This window comes from Kryptolebias marmoratus, linkage group LG1 (assembly GCF_001649575.2).
Source record: "Kryptolebias marmoratus isolate JLee-2015 linkage group LG1, ASM164957v2, whole genome shotgun sequence".
Lineage (NCBI taxonomy): Eukaryota > Metazoa > Chordata > Actinopteri > Cyprinodontiformes > Rivulidae > Kryptolebias > Kryptolebias marmoratus.
This window is the reverse complement of record NC_051430.1, coordinates 21,676,455-21,699,436: the sequence shown is the minus strand read 5'-3', so window position 1 is coordinate 21,699,436 and position 22,982 is coordinate 21,676,455. Positions and strand designations below refer to the sequence as shown.

The window sequence follows — 22,982 nt, the reverse complement described above, 5'->3', positions numbered from 1 at the left end:
CAGATGTGCACACGCAAAGTCACTCGTACACAAGTGGGCTGACACAAGCTCCAACAAATTCCCTTCTGAATGACACTAATTGTAATTATAAATTCCTCTTTTCTTAATGTTGGTCTTTTTCCAAAAGCTGCTAGTGTGAAAACACAATAATACATTACACGGCCGTAACTTAAATGGCATCCTGTTTAACAAGTTCCTTGAAACAAACATGCATTGATAGAGCCCTTGCTTGTTTTGTTTGTTGCTCATGCATTGTAGGTGTATATTTTACATTCGTGCACATATGCAGGGGGAAAAAACAAGGTGGCATTTGTTGCGTGTTTTGAGATTTCACGGTTTGTTGGCGGGGCATGCAGATTCCAAAGACTGGCGGGTTAGGCTCAGAGTAGTAAAAACAAAACTAATCCGCTGAACAGCTGGGGAACTTGTTGTCATGACAAAAATGGACTATTATAAGAACAAACACACATCAATCAAAAGGAGAGAAGGTTTAAGGGGATGAAACTCTGTCAACGCCTTGCTCTGATTACAGTACACAGTTTATATATGTGCATGCTTTTGTGTGTTTAAACTGTATTTGTGTAGACCTGTTTGTCTGAATGAAGCCTTAAGAGGATAAATAGGTTTAGCTTACTGCGTACGACAGGCACACCTATTACAGAGTCAGGACATCCCACTGGGTGGAGGGAGAGAGAGGAGGAGGAGGAAGGGAGAGAATGGGAGAAAGACGATCTGCAGCAAGACAGAGAACAAGGGAGAAACTGAAGGGACGCTTCACTGTTTATTTTTTCCCCCTCCCTTCCTTCTTTCTTATTTACCTCCCTGGGCGATTGTGAAAGGGCAGAAGAGTGAGGCACACACCAAATCAGGGAGACAAAGGGGGGGCAGAGGCGTGAGGATGAAAGCGAACCTGTGAACAGTGTGAGTGACTGTGTGTAACATGCTCTGTCATGCTGCTGTGACTGCCGCTGCCTCTCCAACCGGCGTCATTGGCTTTCAGGAAAAAGGAATGTTTGCCAGAGGAATGACTCCCTGAACTGGTTCACCATGTGGATGTGGGACAGTAATTTCCAAACCTTCGCAGGAAGAATCCCACGGAAAAAAAGAGCAGCGGCAGGAGAGCTTAGCTGGTCCTGCTGGGTGGCTGCCTGCCTGTTGGCACCGCTGACACAGAAACTGACTTCACACCAGGTTTTAGCCTTCTCACTCTTCTAGTTCTGTTTTTTAGTCACCACATTTATTGGAGATATTCGTATCCTTTTGGAACTCAGTGGATTATATGGTGCTATTTTTATTTGTTTTTTAAAGAATGCCTTGCGAGGAAGTTTTTTGTAATCATGCCCTAGGACCAAGAAGCTGGAAGTTCTGAATGTACACAACACAGCAAAGGACTTTACAGTACTATGGGACATTATATTTTACACTGGGGTCTGCAGATACCGTGGGATAGTACCTAGCTACGGTTCTTAGATAAAGGGGCTCGAAGGGTCAAAGGTTGACACAAAGAGGGGTCAGCCGTGATACAGCTTTGTTATGAAGCCTGGACGTACCCAGGGTGTTCCCTGTGATAAGTCCATGATGTACCTCAGCCACTTCCCATTCAGAAGGCACTCTTGGATTTGGTGAGTAAGACATGAATCGACTTTCTGTCGCCTCAAACATAATGTTTGTGGGTAAATTTGAAACAGGGATTTTCTTAATCCATATGTTTATTGTTTTAATGGCATGTTAGGATTCTCCTATCTGACCCACTTAGCCCAGTTTGTGTGTGTTTTTTGTTTTTGTTTTTTTTTCTTTCTTTTTTTTTTCTTCCTCAAGTTCAGCTCACACATTTTCAGAGAAATTTATTGTTAAATGGGCCAGACGTTTCCTGTCATTTTCTCCCACACTAAATGCTTCAGTTGATCCATAAACTCAAGGGCAGGTCAGAAATAACAAGCAAAGCCCACAGAGGGGTTGTAATGCTACAACATACGACTGTTGGAGGGCTGGAAAAATGTTTACCTAAGATTTCTGTTGCTGTTCTGCATGTAATTTTATTCTTTCTGCTGAAGTTGGCACACATTGGAAACTGTTGACTCTCAGCTGTGGTATTAACTGGGAGGGACGCAGAGCAGTGACGTCACCAAAGGGGACAGTTGGGACGTGGACAGTGTTTGTATTCCCAACAATGTTTTTCCACTGGGTTGAATTTTTCACGCTGCTCTGACAAAGGAGTTTTAGTCACGTGTTATTGCCTCAAACAAGCTGCTGCTGCTGCCTTCTAACAAAGATGTGAACTATTTGTCCTCAGCCTTAAACCGTCTTTGTAATGAGTCGCCTCTTGTCCTCACACAGACTGCATTTGTTACACCTTAACACACATTTTCAGTTTTCTTTTTCAGTTATTAGCAGCTCTAAGACTTTAATTGGTTTCTATACTTTCTTTATATGCAGCAAGACATGCGCAGTGTATCATTTCCTAATGTTTCTTATATTTTGCACTGGTGCATGATGCATGTAAAAGCAGGAGGATACAGAAAGACGATCTCCAGACTGAATGCAATTTACAGCTTTAATTGCTGATTCCTTTAATCACAATGCAGAGAAGTTAATAGATTCACATGGTGCTTAATTTACCAGAGAAGACTGTTGGCACGAATACTTTGCAAAGCATAATTTTAGTAGATGTTCCAGCAGAGACAAGGATCTGTAGAGAAAAGAACGAATGTCAGCAGAATAAATGTGGAAAATCAAATGAACTCCAAACAGACGTCACAGAACACAAGAAAACATCCATAAGAGTATCCACCCCTGATATACTCTCACAAAGACTTGAAAAAGGCTGGCCTTTCACTCAGGAAGCAGAATACAAAGAAACTATTCTGAAACGTTCTAGGACATAACTCATTTCTAACAAATTTATGATGCTATGTCCTACATTGTCGCTGTAATAAACTGATTAAGTTCAGTAAAAAAATAATCTATCAAAGAAGTCATTTACGGGCTGCTTTGCAGAATTGAATGGATATAGCAAATCTAGTTACAGCTTTGCAGTAATTCATTCCTGTCATAGATGTCAGATTTGAGCATTAGTCTCTGGAAACGAAAGATCAGCCTGTCAAACACCATTTAGACCTCAGGCAGGAGTTTTTTCTTTCTCTACGCAGGAAATCTGGAACATGTGACTGAGTTTGTTCGCATGTGTGAGTGTGTGTGAGGGTTCACTAGTAAGAAGGAGCTTTCAGGATGCCCTCTATTATTCATTGTACCTTGATAATGGACTCATCCTTGTGTATTTATTTATTTATTTGTTTATTTGGGTGTGTGTGTCAGATCAGTTAAGTTGCGTTGAGAAAATAAGGCCTAAAAGAATTACAAAAATAAAATAAAATATGTGTTCATGTATGCACTCTCCGACACACGTCTGCTTTAATTGAACTCTGTTGAAGGCTAAAATAGAACCCAGTTGGGGTTATGAAGTTCAAATGGCCACTACAGAGGAACAGCTCTCTATGGGCCTCACAACAGAGGCTTGTTATCGGTCATTTTGCACTCAGGATTATAACAGCTGGATTTATTTAGCACCTTTTAAAGCACCCCAAAATGCTTCTGATAAAAAGATTACAAATACACAGAAACCGAGCAATACATTAAGACCATGTTAGGCATGTGTTCATTAAAGCAATCTAATTTAACAACAGTGAACACTAGGGATTGATGTTATTACCTTTCTGTAGAAAACACAGTGGGAATTTGCTGTTCTTTTATACTACACAATAAAGCATTTAAAACAAAATGAGACAAGACCTCTAGTGAGCAGACTGGAACAAATGGATGTTAAATTATTGTATCTCAGAAAAAAACAAGATTATTAACAGAATAAACGGCTGAAAATCTACTCTAAAAGAAGAGTATTTTTTCATTATTCATTGATTCTAGCCACAGCATTTTGAATTAGCTGTATTTTTTTCCAGTTAATCCTGTAAAAAAATAATTTAAACTGCTAGCAACAAAAACAGTAGGAGTTAACTTTTTTTCCTGGGTTATTGAAGGTATGAATTTGGCAATACTTATGATTACAAAAAAACCTATTCATGGGCTTGCTGAAATTAGATTTGACATCTTAAAAAAAACTAAAATAATTTCCAAGCTGCTGATTTGTGTTTTAATTCGTTTATTACCGCACAGTGGTTGCTTGGGGCTTTATAAATAAAAGTGTTCTATTCTCACTGAATTTTAAGTTAATGTCAGTAAGTTTGGGGGGGGGGGGTCATTTGTTAATATAGAAAACTGGATATCATCTGCATTTAAATGACATGGTGAAACCGAATGATGTTAAAGCCTCTGATTGACGACATTGCTTCCAGTTTGTATGTTTAACGTAAATATTTGGAGGCTTCTCAAGTGTGTTCAAACTTCTTAACCCACATTCTGATGTTACATGTTGCCTCCAGCCTCACACTTAATAAACCGAGACGCATAATTGACTAAACTTCATTAAACACAATCCAGAATGGAGATGAAAAGTGTTTACAATAATCCAATCAAGTGAATCCAGTGCCTCAAAGAGCAAGGAGATGGAAAAGACAAGTCTATATTTGGAACAAAGATTGTAAATGCTTTATAGCGTGGAACCTCTCACTTCTTATCCTCAACCATAATGTTGTGTGGAATCTGTGTGCAGGAAATGACTTAAACATGAAATTTTCTATGTGTTTGTTCCCAAATGTTTTGTGCAAAGTATTGAAGAGCGTCAGATCTCATTCTCTGGATTTTGTCCATGAAATGAGATGTGTGGAATTGTCATTTTATTTCTGTCAGGCTGCTCCCGCTGCACTTTGTCATCAGTTCAAGCAGTGATGGGTCCATCTGAGCCAAACTTTAGATTGCTTTCTGTTACTCCAAGTCACCGCATTGTAACCACGGCAGAGACTGTAAAATGTGCCTCTTTGGAGACGGCAGAGACTTGCTGTCAGATTTTCAGAGATGCAGTCATCAGTCAGCGTTGTCCCAGAGAACCACCATCATTTACTGTGCGATCATGTGTGTGTGTGTTTTGGTATGAGATACAGATCTACTGCTCACTTCCAGCATCAATCTGTGCCGGCATGCTGTGCAGGGTGATGCTGACTTACACTGTCTTTCTTATTCAGGGTGCTACCCATTCACTCCACCTGAAAAGGCCACGCAGTCTAACACTTCTTTCCTCTCAACGCTTGTCCTCACACTTCATCTTCTCACTAAAACCTGGCTGCTTTGGGGACGTGTTCACAATGAATGAAATGATTGATGCCAACGCTGGGCCTGTGCACAATAAAAAAAGGTTATTTCTGTGCGACAATCAAAACAAGCAAGGGCTCTTTGCTGAACAAGATTATGACAAAACCAACAAATTACATTGTGACAAAATTGCTGAGATGTTGCTGGTTGAGGAAACGCATATACAGTACAAGCAGTCTTGGTCATGATTTCTGAGGGTTCTGAAGAGGAACACTTGTGTTTTTATTGAAATTACATGCCAAAATTTGCACGTGAAAGCCTGAATTTTGGATCTACTTTCAAAAAGAAAATTTAGTTCTGTTTGTGCGTAAACTTACATTGAAAATTCTCTACTACCTGTGTTTTCTAAGTGTTGCACATAGTAGTACATATAGCATTTAAACTATAAAACTTTTATTAGGTCTTTAATTGCTCTTGTGCATTACAGAAAGTGGAAAAGCAGATCAAGTGACACTGATCCTCTCTAAAGGTAGTTGCAGTATCCATCTAGTTTTGATTTCATCTACTGTCAAACTGCATTGTGTGTAAAGGCTGAGATTTTAGGAACTAAGTGGAAGCTTTTGTTAGACTGGCTTTTCCAAGAGTCATTGCTGTGTTAAATTAAATAAGAAGTTATTTGAAGCATAACAGACACGTCCTCACTGATATGCTCTCTTTCTTTGATATGAGCTATTTTTAAGACAAAAGCTGCACTGTTCACCTCCTTTCTGTTGGAGGTAATCTGTCTGCTAAATGATCGGTTTATCTTTTCACGCCTAATTTTCACACCTAATGGTCGTTTCTTGCTGTTAGTCTGTTTCTGCCTGAGCAGTGAGTCAGTCGGCACTGGCAGGCTTAATCCTCGCTTCTTTCTCAACCTTCCAGTTGCTTCATCATCCAATTTGTCTGTCACACGTTTCTGCTCTTGGATTTGTGTTATTCCGCCACTTATTTACAGTTCATCCCCACCCCCCTCTTTCCCTTTGTACTTGCTTACAGGAACACCTCGTGTATTACGTGAGGATGAGATGCTGTGCAGAGTGAGTAATATATGGAGGATGTGTTGTCAGTGCATCATTGTGGAAGCTGAAAACACACTTTGGCAGATAACAATGGGCCAACACATGCAGTATTAGGGTTACAGAAATAATTGAACATATTAGATTTTATTTCTCACCCAGATAAATAAAATGACTCAATCTTTGGGCTCATTTGTCTGTCAGACCAACTGATAATAGGCTGCTTTTGGTGTTTAGAAATAATTTGAAAATGATCAGATCTTAGTTGTGCTTTTGTGGTTTTTTTTTTTTTTGGATTATAATCGGGGGAAAAAAAATCACAGCACTATAGTTGTTTCAGTTGTGTTGAATTATGTCAGCGGCTAAGTGACACCACAGTTACATAACCATCTTATAGGAGTGCATATGTAATGAATACAAGGATCTCAGTTCCTCACAAAGACCTCGAGGCAGCTTTGACATCACATTCATTTTAAATATCCATTTCAGTTCAATTTCAGCCGTAGCCGTCTCTGTCCACACAGCAGCTGCCGGGTCGGGTATTCAATCTCGTGCTTATCTGTGGTACGGAGGCAAGAAGATGGACGGATCAATGAGAATACAACGTGGCAGCCAGACATATTGAAGGCAGGGGGGTTGATGCTGCTGCTTCTGTTCAGCGCCTTATAAATTAAAAGCAGAAATGTGATAGTTGCATGTAAAGTTTAAAGCAGGTAATTAACAGAAATATTATATGAGCTTACAAATTTTATATAAGGTAATCATCTGTTCAACAAGACAGAATAAAATAGCATTTTTTCCCCATTAACAAATCACTTTAAATTATCTAGGATCAAAGTTTCCTAACATTCCAGTGTGCTGATGGCAAAATAAAAGAAATAATGAAATATCTTTCCAGTGTATGTCACTGAGTGAGCCAAGCCTGATTTTTTTTTTTTACTCGTACACGTTAGTCAGATCCCAGATCATTTCCTGTAAGAAGAAGGAAGTAGTGTTTCAAGGAAAACACAACAGAGGCCTAGCCCTGGGGTTTTCATTGGGATAAACCTTGTCTGAAAGGTTAATGTGTCACTGCCTGCTCTCTGTCAGACAGCAAAGGAGAGGGGTGGGGTTCGTCTCCCTTAGATTTCTTTGCAGCTGCGTTTATTTGAAGCCTCAGCGTTAACAAGTATCCGTTGTTCGGTTTCAATTTCCAATCAGGCGTTGACTTATCCAAGAAATTCGCTCTTATCTTCAGGAGGTCTCATATTTTCTCAGCTCTTTATTTATTCATTTCTCGTTCCACCGGTGTTCCTTGCAGTTTGAGTTACAAACATAATACACACAGCATCACAAGCGTGAGGGGAATTACCTCTTATTAGCAGAAAAACACAGCAGTGACGTTCATTTCACGAGGGAACTGCTTTTGACGAAGGTGGCGATTAGGATTGCCATGATGACGGCAGTGTTTATGAGGCATAGAAAAAGATTAGAAAGGCTTAGGGTGGTAGAGGGTGTCCCCCCTCACACACACACACACACACACACACACACACACACACACACACATACGCCACCAGATTTGGAAATATTAAGGACTTTTGCAGGCTTATAATTCCATCTAATGCCGGCTAGGAAACTTGTGAATGCAAAAGAAAGCAACTGACTTCTGAGTTAGCGTTGGCAAAGACACTGCTGGTTTAGAAACCTGCACAAAACCTTGGACAGTTTGACTTGTATTGTGATTGTGTCTGCTCTTTTCTTTTGTTTAGTTTTATTAGTACATTGTGTTAGACTTCCCATCAAACGCTACATATTCAGTTTCTTGTAACAAATGTTTAGTCTGCATATTTCACCTTCCTTTGAGAGAACTGTCAGAGTTATGAATGCATTTGTTTGCTACTTCCGCAGTAGAAACTCCCACTTGCATGGGCCTAGCTGTTACTCTTCCCATCCATCTGGTAAGACAGACTCTCACATTGCAGGGTGCAAAAAATAAAACTCTCAGCAGGACATGAATCAACAGCAATTTGTGATAACACTCAACTCCTACGCTTATCCACTTTTTTGGCACCTGTAAACTACATTTAACCCCTTTTTTGCATTTCCAGAGCAGAGATAATTTTTCTTGTCCCATCCACAGAGGTTGATTTTTTGTCCTCTAACATGTTTGATATTTGTATTATTGAAGTTAATAGGATGACCTTTTGCACTGAGCTAAGGGAAATTTATCTCTCTCCACTGTTCTGCCTCTTTTTTTTATTTTGTGGCAGCTCTATTATTTTACTTAATTTGCCACACTCCCACATTTCTCTCCATCATGCTGGCATGAGACCCTGGAAATAGCTGAACTCATAACACCGATGCCAGATCAGTGACGGTTTCCTCCTAATTTGCAGATATTATGGAAGTTACACCTGAAACAAAAACATAAAAAAATGTCACATTAAGCGCAGTGTTTGGAATCTTCAAGCACCCGAAATAATCTCATCTGGCTAACAGCTTTGTGCTTTACCATCACAACACCAAAACAATATAATTGTGCTTGCCAACTGTGTGTGTAGAGCTCATTCACCGCCATGTAAACAGCAAGTTAAACCTTAGTGAGCTGCAGTAACCTAGAAAACTGACTGCAGCAATGAAGCCAAAATTAGACACACATCCTCAATTTTAGACCACATAAGAAAACCCTGAATTACTTGAATTGAGATTTTTTTTAAATATTACTTTTGGTCTAATGAATCCAGGAAAAGTGACTATGGATACTCCTCTGCTTTAAAGGAATTACCATACAGTACTGCACCAATAATAACAATAAAAAATCTCTCCTTATTGCTTTACACTTTGCTTCCAAAGAGCCATACCTTCTAAAGTGGTCTTGATCAGTAGTTATTTAGGCTTTCTGAATGTGTTTGTTTTGGGACAGTTCTTGTACCTGTCCATGACAGCATATGGTGCAGTTTGTGCTTTAAAAATAAGGAAGGTGGTCAAATAGAGGACAGGAGAAGAAGAGGAACTATTTCTTAATGTCTTTAAGAAAAAAAACAAAAAACTAGAAAATCTAGCAAAGACCTGAAACAAGACCTGAGGAGAGGCATTATCTTTTTAGTTGATCATCAACTTTATGCTAAGTTTTCAGCTAATAGCTGTTTGGGAAACACTTTATTGGTGCTAAAATACTATGTCTTATGTGTCACACTGCTTTGTCTTGGGTATTTTTTTATAGATTCAACAACATAAATGGAAACAACTTGTGCTTTTGAGACAGGCTCTTTGTAACAAAGGGTCTAAAGATCCTATTTGAGTTTTTAATTCTTTGCTAAGTTGTCTGTTGTCTTGATACAATGCTGGTTAATTTATTGAGTTTAAAATGGCTTAACAAGCAAACAAACATACAAAAAAGAATTCCTCTGGTATTGGTGAGATCATGGGCAAATTCTGAAAACAAAAACAACAAAAAAAGAAAGATCTTTAGAAAACAATAGATTACACGAAAGTCTGGCTCCTTTGAAACAAACAAAATAAATTAAGAAAAGAGAATAATTAAATTCTTTTCTACTTCTGTACCTGGAGAACTTTTTTCTGACAATGCAAATGTGGAAAAAACTGACTAATTTGTATATCTAAGCTCTTCAGATCTGCATTCGCAGCTGTCTTTGGTTTTCAAGTAAATTTGGAAAACAGTCCAAGTAGAGGACTCCAACTGCAGCCACATCATAGCAAAAATAAAACTAACAGCCAAGTTTACAGTCAGACATGGCTCGGAGTCCAAATTAAATGTGTTATTTTTGAATTTGAGTGGTACTCTTCAAAGCTGACCCTTTTTATTTGTGTTTTGCTGCTCAATGACCCATCAAATAAGGTTAACAATTATCCCATCAACCCTTTCCTTTTTCCTCGTCTGTGTGGATGTTAAAGTTGTTTTTATGAATGAATTTAATGAACTGCATGCAAAGCTAGAGTTTAATTAAGAAACCTACACCAGTGTTTCCTCAACGTGTGCTGAAGAACATCTTAATCTGGATTACCTTCTCGGGGCATCCCTTACGCTTATAAGTATGTGGCCATACACAGCTTTCGCACACTGGATAGTGTGGTGATGTCATCAAGGTTTTAATAAAGGATTACTCTGATATCACCGGGACCACTGCCAAGTTAAACCTATTAACTTCATCATGTGCTTGAGGTGCACTTGAGCTAGAGCTGTGTGCCTATGTGTGAAATGTGGAAGCCTCTCGAGCAAATCATTCAGCCTGCGAGTGTCTTCCTGTCTTCATCCATCATTTGATTTTCACATTAATGCATCTGTCTGTAACAGAAAGAGAAATAAAAATGCAAGCCAGAACAATGTCTGTGATGTCCTTTAGTGAGCATTTAATTTGTGATGTAGAAGTAATAGGAGATCAAGCTACACATCATGATATAATTACTCAATATGTGGTCTCAGTAGCCACTGGCATCTGGCTATAAAAGGCACAGTGATGTAAAAGTCAAACTGGAAGTGGATTTGTTCACTTTTTTTCTATTGTTTTTTGCCAGTTGTTGCACAAAATAAGTACAACAACACTTATTAGATTAATTGCTTATGATGTAACTATGTTTGGCTTGTGTTAAAATTAACTACATAACCAAATTCTTAACTAAGACCTGGTGTAGATTCTCAAACATGCAGGACTCAAAGACAACTGGACATTTTGCTTTTAATTTAAATCCACAGACTGTTTCACATCAGTTTGCATCTCCATGCATATGACCAAAACATCTCAAATACTGTCCAGGTTAACAAAAGCCCTCAGAAGGGATGTGAGGGAGAGTGATTTGCATGTAAAATGAGCAGCCTAACACATCGTATGAGCTCCTCAGAGGAGAAGCAAAATGTCTTCAAGAATCAAAAAAGTTGTTCAGTTGTCTTCAATTCAGCTTGTTATGGTGACTAAGTCTTCTTTAAACAAAAGTCATAAAATTTAAACATGGTTTGCAAGCGTCCGATCCTGACCAGATAAAGAAACAAACACCATTTAAGAGCTAATTCTTTGATTTTAAACATATATCTTTGTCTCAACTTAAAATAGGTTTCTATAAAGGTTGGTGTTGATGTGAAAACTACACTACATAAAACACCTTGCTTCAAGTTCTGAAAGCAGAGTCCCACAGACCTTACACTGAAAGGGTTTGACTTAGTATTTTAGATTATAAAGCCACCAAATGTCATCAGCCTGGATCGTAAAGCCTTGCTTTTGTTTGTGTTGGACTCAGTGATCTATATGACCTTGTAGGTGTACTTCAGTTTAATGTTAGGGACAGTGGGACGTCGAGCACCCCCCGCTTACACATTAACAACAGCTACAGCTCTGCAGCGAGTGGAGCTGTATTTCTTTTCATGGTCCCAGACGTACTTTGAATCTCAGTACACAAATCCCCAAGTCTGCATGGAATCTGCTTTTGTGTTCATGGAGACTGGTTGTCGAGAACAAGCTGTCCTAAGATGCCTCACTGTAACAGTACAGTACAGCCACTATAGCCTTTGTTCTTGACAGCTTATTATATAAAACAATCAAAGACTATTCCCTCGAGGAAGCAGTATTTTTCACTGTAATATTTTAGAACCTAATTTGTAGTTGAGTTTTAAAACTGTCAGGCCGGTTTGTCAGGTTTCTAGTGAGGATGTGGCTCTGATACTTGTGGTTTGCAGCCTGTAACACAGATTTCTCCTTGTTGGTCACAGTACATGCTTCCCTCATTCATTCTGTCCGCTGCATCACTTCAGCTTTAACACATCACGACACACTCTTCCTCCTCTCGCTCACTCACGCACACAAATTCTCAGCGCATGCAGCACAATGTGCATGCACTTAGAGAACACACATGTGCAGCATCACTAAGAGCTTTTGTTGGGCTCACATTCAATGTTCACACTTCTCTACACTTTTCATTCTTTAGTAGGGGTGCTTTCTGTTCTCCTTTGTGCTCTGCTGAGTCTGTGAGACAAACAGCTTAAATCCTTTCTCCAGCCTGTGACTCAGCAGGATGTATAAATAGAGCTCAGGTAAGTCATGCATGGCTGCTATAAAGTATTAAGTGGTTGCTGTTAACTATTTTCTTGTGGGGGGTGTGGAGGGACAAAAGCCATAGTCACTTTCTGCACTCTGAGCATTTTTCCTGTCCCTTTTGGTCTGGGTTAATGTATAAATTCTTAACTCCTCACATTTCAGAGCTCATTGTGTAACTTCACTCCATCTTTCTGTCCTTGACCCTGTCATTCTCCAGCTCTCACAGCACGATCTGCCGTCGTGTCCTTAGCAACTGAGGGCTCATTGGTTGTAAGGACCTACCTGTCCCTTTTGAATTCTGCCAGGTCACCATGGCAACCACATTATAAACACGAATCTAGCAGGGGACTGTGAAGGCAGGCTAAGAAAGAAGCATGAATCTGACTGAGGAATTGTTGCCTGACACTCATAACAGAAGCTCCTTTCGAAGCGGAAAAACCGCCAGAGCTGTTCGACGCACCAGAATATCAATTACCTTTCTATTGTTTCCTAATAATCACGTTACATTTGCTTATTTACATACTTGAAAACAAACATGCAATCACTGTAATCACGTTCAGGTTTAGAGGGAGCGGAGGTGGGGTTGCTAGTGCCTTGAGCTGCAACAGTAGCTGGTGATTTAATTGTCACTACACTGTACCACACTAGTGTCTTGTTATTTTCCTGAAAAATTCATTGCATTCATGAAGTGTTGCTGCTATGATGGAGAAATCAGCTTTGAAAATGTGACTGATTGATAGAAAGCTGCGCTTCCTCCTTGTCTCAAGACATAGCTTTTCATTTGGTGCCAAATGCAGAAGTTCATCTCCAAAGCCTACAGTGTGTTCATTAAGTAACACAATGGCAGACAGGTGCTTTAACATTCTCAAAGTTCTCATAAAAAAACTTGGAACAGTGTTTAAAATGGTAATAAAGGTGTGATACATTATGTAGGTTATATATATAGGGTTTCCCATTTCATAAATTGATATATAGGCAAGATATGAAGTGAGAAAACTCTTTTTTTTGTCAAAGATTTGGACATAAATAACCATATTTTACATAATCAATAACTTCAAATAATTGGGTTGACAAAAGCCTACTTGTTACCATGTTGCTTCATCCATCCATTCATTTTCTTAACTCGCTTCTCCTTTCCAGGTCACAGTGAGCTGGTGCCTGCCTCCAGCCATCAGTGTTGTTTCACCTTCTTTTAATATATACACATAAAAGTGTGTGTGTGTGTATGTGTAAATAAATCCCTTCACTTCAGTCTCAGGTCCTCTACAAGAGGCCTGGGAGCTTGAGAGTTCTGCGCAAGAGACAAAAATGAAGCCTTGCCGGCTCAGATGTCGTCTGGATTAACAAGATCCGAGTCAGATGTTGGGGAACTAGGACATTCTGATGAGAAATGGGCTACTGGAACAAAACCATTCACTGGCCAGTGGAGCACAGTCCAAGGAACAGCTAAATATATTGTATTTATATACCAACTGTTAAGGAAGGAATGACGGTGTAGTTTTAAAGCAAAACATTTCCTAATTGTCTTGAAGAAGGGTTTTAGTGTTTCATAATGAGTCAAATTTGTCTGTAGATTACTATGTGAATTATCAGCTTAGGAACTGGCCAGTTTAGAACCCTGACTCGTTTACTTTACCAGAAAAAAATATGTTGTGTGGATAAAAATTTGGGGATTAGAGTAGTTCCATCAAAACCTTTAGTTATCTGGTTTCAACACTTAATGATAGCTTTTTGTGATGTACAAGTTAATGTGGTAATGGGCCCCCGTACAATCTTCATGGTTCTTCTATTCTTTAAACCAGATGACATGCTGTTCATGTTTCTCAAAAGTAATTCCTCAACCACATTTTTCCCCCTACAAATTTCCATACCGTTGAATTTGTCTATCTGGGTTTTCTTTTTTTGAAAGTCCTCTCTTGGACTCTCTTTTTATGCCTGATCATGTTACTGAGCAGTTGTCATTTCTCCCAGTCGGCTTGGATTTTTCCTCTTAGCACTTTCCACGCAGAACACAAGTTTAAGTTGCTGAGTTAGAATGATTCAAGAATCAGAGTATTCTGCTTATGTTCACTGTACACTTTACATTCAAGTTTAACTTTTGCTGGAAATTTGGATGAATCTTCTCGTGGTTTTATTTGTAACTGTTTTCTGACCTCTGACAAAATGCTTTTAAAGATGATGAAATCAGTTGGTATTTCTGCAGTTAGTTTTTTTAACTGAATAATTGGACTCTTTTGATTAATATATAACTTTATGGATAACCCAAATTTAGAAAAGAAACAGTCTTTCTTCAGTACGTCAGTTCCTTTAAAATAAGAGTTGTAGTATGTAATTAAAATAAGCATACACACTCTCACACACATCTATCAACTGAATATTTACTGTACGTCAGGATGTGCACCATCAAGCTGCACAGCTTGGATGAAAATGTCTGTGCTCACATGCAGCTATTCTGGTTTGAATGGCTTTGAGCCTCAGGGACTCTTGGTGACGACAATCGCCTGGCACTGTGTCTCAGCACACTAACGGCGTGCGGACAGCTCTGTAGCGAGGCATGCAGGCTCACGTTAGAAACAATGGGTTTGTTGTCGTCTGTGGGATTAAATAAAAAACAGGTCTGTGTATTGTTGGTGTAATAACTTGTGCGTGTCCTACACGTTGTGGCGTGTGCCTTTTTATAAAACTTGCAGTTTGTGAATTTGTGTTGTATGGTGATGCGCTCAGATGTTCAGAGAGTATGGAGAAGCCGGTTGCTGTCTGTCAGTGTGTCTCTCCGACGTTGACAGCCTCCCCATCCACACCGGGGCTGTTGTCACATGCTGGCTGCTCCTGTCAGAGCCGACCAGAAGCCATAACTCCACAGAGATTTGTCGCTCTGTGTGTTTGTGCTGCTGTTGGATGTGCTGTTACTCACCTGTGTTTCCCCTGCGGAGTAGACTGCCCCCTACTGGACGTTTAGAACCCAACACCTTAATATTCACCAACAGACAGAATTTCATTTTTAACCATAAAGAATGGCAGCTTATTTTTCAAAATAGCTACTAATAATAGCAAATATAATAATAAATACCATGCGAGACTACACCTGTTTTTTCCAGTGTTATTGTTTTTTTTCCTGGTTATTTTTGGGTTGTTATCAGTTTAATCTAAGTGGTTAAAAACAGAACAAGGTAACTTGATTCTTGGACAAGTTGTATCTCTTGTCCATCAATTCTGAGTAACTGGTTGTTATTGGGACATTCACAGACTATATATCATTGCTTCTTACTACACCTGAACCTCTCAAGTGGAGAATCAACCGTAGAAAAAAAAATGTTCATCATGTATAATTATTAAGGTTTGGATGCAGAAAAAGGCAACAAGGAAGATACTGTTCGTTGTTTTTTTTCTGAATAAGTTTTATTCTTGTTATCTAACAACCATTTTAATTTTTTCTTTTTTATTTTCCTGCACCATTCTGGTGTGTAGCATTCTTCTAATTGTTTGACAGTGTTACTGCTACACCACTGTTTCCTAAGCCAACACTGACTCCCAGTGGCCGTACGTAAGAAAAACAGAATCTGTTTGCTCTGGCTTCCCACTTTGCTCCTCCCTCCCCTGTATCTCTCTTTCTCACTTTCCATATTTCATTATTTTTTTCTCATTTCAAGTCACACCCATCCTGAACCCTCTCTTCTCCTCCTCTTGTCACACACACATACCTCCCTCACACAGTGAGGTGGCTTTATCAGCCTCACCACTCCATCTCTTCTTTTCCTTCTCTCTGCACGTATATCTGGACAACACAAGTGTATGTGCAATACTTCTCATCAAAAATGAGTTTGCCGGTGAACTCGGAATACCTCTCATTGGAAAAGATTGCTCGCTATCGCCACGCTTGCTCCAACGGCTCGCCCTATGCTACGAACAAGCCCATTGACATCAAACCTCGTGGCAGGAGAGGGTATGGCTTTGAAACTATTTGTGGGACTGGTGTCAAAAATCAAAACCTTAACCTGATCTCTTATTCTTCGTGAAACTCTTTCATAATGCATGCATTCTTTAAATAGCTTCCTTTTATATTTAGCTGACGTGAAGCCATCTGTTTGCATGCTTGTTTGCATATTAAATCAGAAGAGGAAAACTTGTTCAAAAACTACATGTCAGTTTTACAGATTTCTCTCTTATCGCTTCATGTCTGTAGACACTGACTTCATAGAGCTCATGTGTTTAGATTTATGAATTTGTATGACTTGTATTTATGTACACAAACAGTGCGTTCTTATCAGAACATGCGCTGATAAATAGTTCCACCTGCACAACACAGAACTGGAGCCAAGCGTTGTGCAAACGGCGGTTGCTTGGTGGCTGGTGCTGTCGTTAGAGCTCCGTCGTTCTGCTGTTTGCCTTCATAAACCTGTAGCGTTGGCCTGAAGAGTTTGTCATTCTGTGCATGTGTGTACCTTTGTGCCTCTTTGTGTTCTGTGAGGAAAAAAGAAAAACAACAAAGCTCTTCTCCAATCCTTTCACAAAAACATGACTAAGAGCAAGATAAACAACAGATAAGCAGGTTCCATCAAGTCACCGTCTGAAGCACGGAGGACTCCAGGAGGTCAGCCGCGTTCACTAATGAGCAGAGGGCAAGCTAATTATCAGAGCACTCTCTGTCCATTAAAGCTCAAACAGAAAATTTTAGGACCTTGTTATGCTCATTTTACTTCTGCATTTCTCTAACATGTCATTCACAGCTCCAGTTAGTCCTGCCATCTGACCTATAAGTTCCCTTTTACGTGTTCTTTATGTGTGTCTGAGCATGTGCGCACATGAATATGAATTTCAGCCATGTGGAGATGTGTCTCTATATTATTTGGACGCAGCTTTAATGGCTGCTGGTTCCATACATACAGATATGGAAAGCGAGCTGTCAATACTGTACACCAGCAGCCATCTGTGCTCCTTTCCCTTCTCCTTTGTTAAGTGCTATTTATAGCACAGTTTAATGGACGTGTTTGTCTGCATTGATAGAAAACCTGTTCATGGAAGGTGGGACATTTAGAAAATAAAAGAAAGGAAATCAATACATTTCTCAATAGCTGCGCTCACTTATCCCATCTAACTGCTTTTATAACCAGGATTCATTTTAACACTAGGTGGCAGTCAGGTCTGTGGTTTGCACAGAGTGACACACCAGAGATTTTAAATGTGTTCTATACTCATTAAATCTGACTTATTAAACAACACCAAACGTATTTGTCACAACTAACATACTGTGGTTAGCCTGGAGTTTAACTTATGGCTTTCATAGAACCCTGTTTAAAAATCTTTGAAGCTGAAACACTGAAAGTAATACTTTTTTATTACTTCCCTCTATGAAATAGTGACAGTTCTGTGCAGAAAAAGGAAGTGTATAAACATGATTCATAACATCAGAACTTTCTTTAAATAAATATTATCAAGTATGTTTTTTTGTCATGTATAGCTTAAACGTAGTGGCATTCTGTTAAAATAAAAGTGATTTATTTTACAAAATTTGCAGTTTTAGGGCAAAGCAAGTGTAACCGCTTTTTATCTGTCTTACACCTCTACTTCCTGTAGATGGCAGTAAAGCATCTGATATGTGCAACTATGTTTAGAATCGTGCTCTGATTATAATATTTTCTCCTCTGAAATGTAGATCATGTATCAAATTAAGTGATGCTCTAATGTAACTGCAGGCAGATCTGATGCTGCCTAAAGAGGAGCCTTAAAGCTTCTGTGTTAGGAGTTGCTTGAACTACTGCTTGAACTACTGCACATCACCATGAATGTGAAGCAGATAGTGACATTTTTAGCTGCGTAACAAAAAAAACTGTTTGTTAATCTGTGTTGTTGCTAAATCCTCAGTAGATATCCACCTCTTACAGAAATGCGTGACATTCTTGATGTTTTCAAAAGGAAGTAAGTTTTTTCAGTTGTTCTTTTCATCATGCTTTAAATATATTAATCTATGCACATATCTGCATATTTATAAGCATGTGAAAACCCTGTTATTACTTTTCTTTTTTTTTTTAGCTCACATCAAATATCTTAATTTTCACGTGTTTTGAAGTTGTTTAATTGGTGCCAGTTTCTAGCAAGTGTTCCACATGGCTAACAAAATGATTGATGGACCACACAGCTCCAACACCTGTCTGTTGTGTCCACGGCTCCTTCTCCAATGATACAAGCAGCAGCTGAATCCATCTGAGCTCTGCTTTTTAGGCTTCGAGCAGTAAGTGCAAAATGTAGAACATGAGTGCCTCAAAAACTGTGTCAGACTTCCTGTTGCTTTTTCTGGAGGCTCATCTCTGCAGAAAATAGGTGTTATCGCACATAGTTTTTGTTGGTGTGCAAATGACAGGTTATAATTATTAAAACGTGTATTCCACAAAAGTACAAATTACAAATTAAAGTCTTAGCATTCTTTAAAGGGATGCATATTGCCTCCTGCCTTTCTTGCTGGACTTTAACAGAAACCAATTTATGAGGAGGCAAAGAGTTATAGCAGTTTTAGTAAGACTGTGAAAATGGCTTTATACACAATCTCATGGGATGTTGTTGCTAAATACATTAGCGCTCAGTATGTGTTGGGGATGACCCTCAGCCACTACCACACCAAACTGTAGCTCAAAATCTGTACAACTGGCTGTGTTATAGCCATTTTTATGTTTCTTATGGTTGTTCAGCTGTGGAGGCCATCTTGAATTGGGTTGACTCCAAAAGTTATCCAGTTGTAGATGTTCATCCTATTATCGGTTTCTGAGAGCTTCAGTAAAGTCAGACCAGTGGTTCATGAGATATTTTGCTAACAGTATTGACAAATGAATACATACACATAAAGACATGGGTAAAACCACTATTGCCCTTTCACCTTTGGCAGCAGGCTATTACTAATACAAACTACACACTTCATTCTGTGAAAAGATCATTTGAAAACAAGTTTGAGAGGTTGTTGGGTAAATTGTTAAATGTTGCTCATTGAGTTTTTAACAACAGTTTCAGTCAAAAGTATGTCAGATATTCTGCATTTACTCCTCGATCTCAGTTTCTGTGCTTCTACTATCGTCATGAAAAGTGTAAGTTTAGAGAGAAATTCTTCTTCTTTTTTTTGTAATTTTAAATTTTTCCCAGTTTATTGCTTTTCTTATGCTTTCCTTCCACATTCTCTAAAGACCATTGGAATGCTCAAGTGATGTATTTAGGTTACTCCAGCTGCCTAGTACCTGACAAATGAGCTGATTGTTGGGATTGCCTTAGGGCACAAGTCCCACCCTGAAAAGAACTACTACTACCAAAACAACTCCTCCCACACAACCGTACTTCGGCAGCAGCTCAGGGAAACAGAGGGACAGAAACAGAGTCAAGTACTGGGACTCAAGAACTGGGACTCTTGTCAGAAATGGGGACAGAAAATATAGGTAGATGAGAGTAAAAAAAAAAAGGTCCCATTTCAGCCAGTCAGTGAAATCAACACTTGAAAGAGAGCGAGAGAGAGAGAGAGGGAGAGAGGGAGAGAGAGAGGGAGAGAGAGGGAGAGGGAGAGAGAGGGAGAGACAGAGAGAGAGAGAGAGGGAGAGAGAGGGAGAGACAGAGAGACGCAGAGTAAGAAAGGATAACAGTGTGTGTGCATGCCTGGATTAGGAAGGAGGAAGATCACATGCTGCTCTGGCATGAAAGACAAGTCCAAGTGAGAGTGAGGGAGTAGGAGAGGGAGAGCAGGGTAACAAACCACCTACTGTCAAACCACCGGACATTCGAGAGGAGCGGCAGCGTGGAATATTGTTGAGACGGAGAGCTTGGTTTCAAGCAGCTCAGCAGACCTGGATTTGGGGGTGGAGGTGAAGGACACTCTCCCTGGATCGCCTCGGTCCAGCCGGGGTTGTGTAGTCAGATCGCAGAGGCTCGCTTGCCTGTGGGCTTCCAGAGTGTGAGGCTTCATGTGTGTGAGGACTGTACACATGTTGTTCACGTGGATGTGGAAGCAAAAGTCAGATCATGAGTATCATTCTTAAGCCGCGGTCCCGCTCCACCAGTTCATTGAAGAACACTGAGGGAGTCTGGTAAATAAATACACAGGAAACTTTGTCCTTCTGGCAGCATTTCCTTTTAAATCCTGTTGCATGTGTGCTGCTCTATTGTTCTTCATCTGCCTGTGTGTTGCTTTTGAAAACACTTTTCCTGTGCCTCCCTGGCAGAGTAAGTCTTTACTTTTTGTTGTTTGTTCAGTCTGTTTGTTATGCTCTGTTTGTGAATCTTTTAGCTTAAATTCATTAACTGAGAAACCTGTGTGCATATTGTCAGTTTGTGCTCATTCTAATGTTTTGAGGTCAGAGAATCTGCCCTGTGTGTTACCTGACACTGATTCTCAATACCCCCGGTGTCTTGGCCTCATTGAGCTTTCTACTCACAGCCCTGTCAACAAGCAAAACAGAAGGTTATGAAAAAGCAAAAAACGTCACTCATTGAAAGCCGTGTTCTGCAGCCCTATATTTTCTCCTTTGTGCATGTGGCTTCAGTTAAATTAAGGATGCAGAAAAAAATCGCCACGGGCTCAACTTGCCATGCCCTCCCCCTCTCGTCTCCTTAACTCTTTTGTTATAGCTTGTCCTTGCCTGTCAGTACTCATGTTGTAATGAAAGAAACCGCCTTGAAGCTTGAACATTAAAGGGTAATATGCAGTTTTCTTTTCCCACCTGGACTGAGGTGTTAATAAAGACACTGACCATGAAGTGGTGGGGGTTACCCAAGGGCTTGTGTTTGGCCTCCCTGCAGCTTTTTCACGTCTTTTTATTAATCCAGTCCATAACCTCCCCAGCATGAGATCATGCTTGTGTGAAATGAAGTTGTAATCAGGTTTTTTACCGGTGTTGTGTCTCTGAATAGAGCAGGTGTCACACATTACTGTATCCGAGGTAGGAAGAGTGTAAAACCCGTGGTGTGGCCTCACATAATACTGATTTTACAGAAAGAGCTGACTGCAGAATGTGTCCTTTTTTCCCCCTCATTAAAAGCTGAGAATCTGGCAGTGTTAGGTTCGTATGAGCCATCTTCTTGAATGTCTACCAAAAGCAATACTCAGCTGGACAAGGCATACTGCCTCCTCCATCTGTCCTGCCCTCCTTTCTGTTATTTACTGTTTTATGAAGGCTTCTTTCATTCATCGCCTCATCTTTCATAACAAATATCACAGGGCTTGGAAGATCAGTAGGTTTGTGATGATGGCTCTCACTGAAAAGATGTGGCGAGATATATAAGTTGTTTTAATCAAATTGATGATCTTTGTAAATCCAGTAAATGTATAAGTGTCTTGTGTGTACTTATAAGCTGTATGGTTATCACAGCTTATGTTTCCATATGGTTGGATGAATACTTGAGTCCACAAATCCCCTTGTGCGTCCATGTGTGCGTAGCTTTGTAAGACAATGACGTGGTCAGAGCGTAAGAGCTGGCTGCCCCCCTCAGCCCGAAGAATTCAAACAGACCCCTTTCCACCTAACCATGTAAATGCAGGATTGCGTACGTAGACTTTGGATATCCATCAGAGTGTTTGTTGTGGAAACATGGTTCAGCTTATTGAACGGTGGCAGATTTGAAGATGGGACTGAACGGATGTTTATGAAATCTTGTTAGCTCATCACAACCATTGTGACACTTTTTCCTTCTTTAAACCATTATAGTGATGTTGCTTCCTGCTTTAAAGCTATGAGCAACGATGAAGAAAAGAGCAGGGTGGAGAAGTGGATACATGTGTGACCATCATCTTAACTGTTTGCATCTGTCCTTTGTAAGTTCCCAGCTGGACTTCTCGTACTGCCAGTAAATGTTGAAGATCACATGTCTGCCCTTTCATAAGGCCTGACGTGTGGAACTTATCTAACATACTTTCCAGGTTTGACCTTTAATAACCGAGTGCCAAGCTGATAAACAGAACAAAAAATAGGTTTAAAGTGGACCTCCTATGTACATTGTTGCAGAAGTAGCTTTTCTTTGAATCTTGGGAACTAAGATGACTCCGTATCGCCATGGTGACATCTTTTTACGTCCCACGATTGACTGACTTTTCTGAATACCGCAGTGACAGCAGATGCTAAAGCAGCATTGACACTAAAGTGAAAGATTCACATCATTTATACCTGACAGAGACTGAGGGAACGAGGGAGAAAACACGACAGGGCCCGATGTGTTGAAGGTAATATGGGATTGAGCAGAGCACTTTCCATGTTTGGGAAAATGCCCTAGATTTCCTGTATATGGCACACATAAAATGAATTGAGAGCTGTTCTAGAACCACAGGGAGTTGCTTTTGATCTAATTAGCAATCTTTTCCCCCAAATAGTCATAATTACTTTAAATGTTACTAAGACTAAGTTACAGATGTTTCACTGACAAATTTGTCTTTATTGTCCCCTCTAGAATGTTTTTAATAAGCAGATGCTGTTAGATGGCTGAAAATTTGTTGGGAAACACAATTACACCACAGCCAGTCTTCCTAAATCCTAGTCTGAATTTAATAACAAAGGCACACAAGCCAAGGACGACGGCTTAGGATCTTTGCATAGAACAAAAAACTAGTGTGAAAGCATATAAACGATTAGATATAACTGGCCCACGACCGTGGAGTTTCCTGGATTTCTGTCAAAGAACAAGGAGCTGCTATGTTGGGTTGTTATTGATCGGTGGATTATCAGGAGGCTTT

The 22,982-nt window shown here is 39.7% G+C and overlaps 1 protein-coding gene across 7 annotated transcripts in view; it reads left to right on the top strand.

Annotated features, from left to right (window-relative positions):
- The window catches only part of pde4d (phosphodiesterase 4D, cAMP-specific), a 176,332-nt gene that overhangs the window by 125,378 nt on the left and 27,972 nt on the right, over positions 1-22,982 (top strand). The window contains exon 1 of one of the 7 annotated variants that reach the window (XM_017431300.3): positions 703-1,622. The exons of 5 other annotated variants lie outside the window; for them this stretch is intronic. In XM_017431300.3, coding sequence (XP_017286789.1) covers positions 1,534-1,622 — 89 coding nt within the window. In that variant the 5' untranslated portion in view covers positions 703-1,533. Of the gene's footprint in view, positions 1-702; positions 1,623-19,828; positions 20,347-22,982 lie in introns of those variants that run through there. One more of the 7 variants, XM_017431301.3, reaches the window with a different exon arrangement.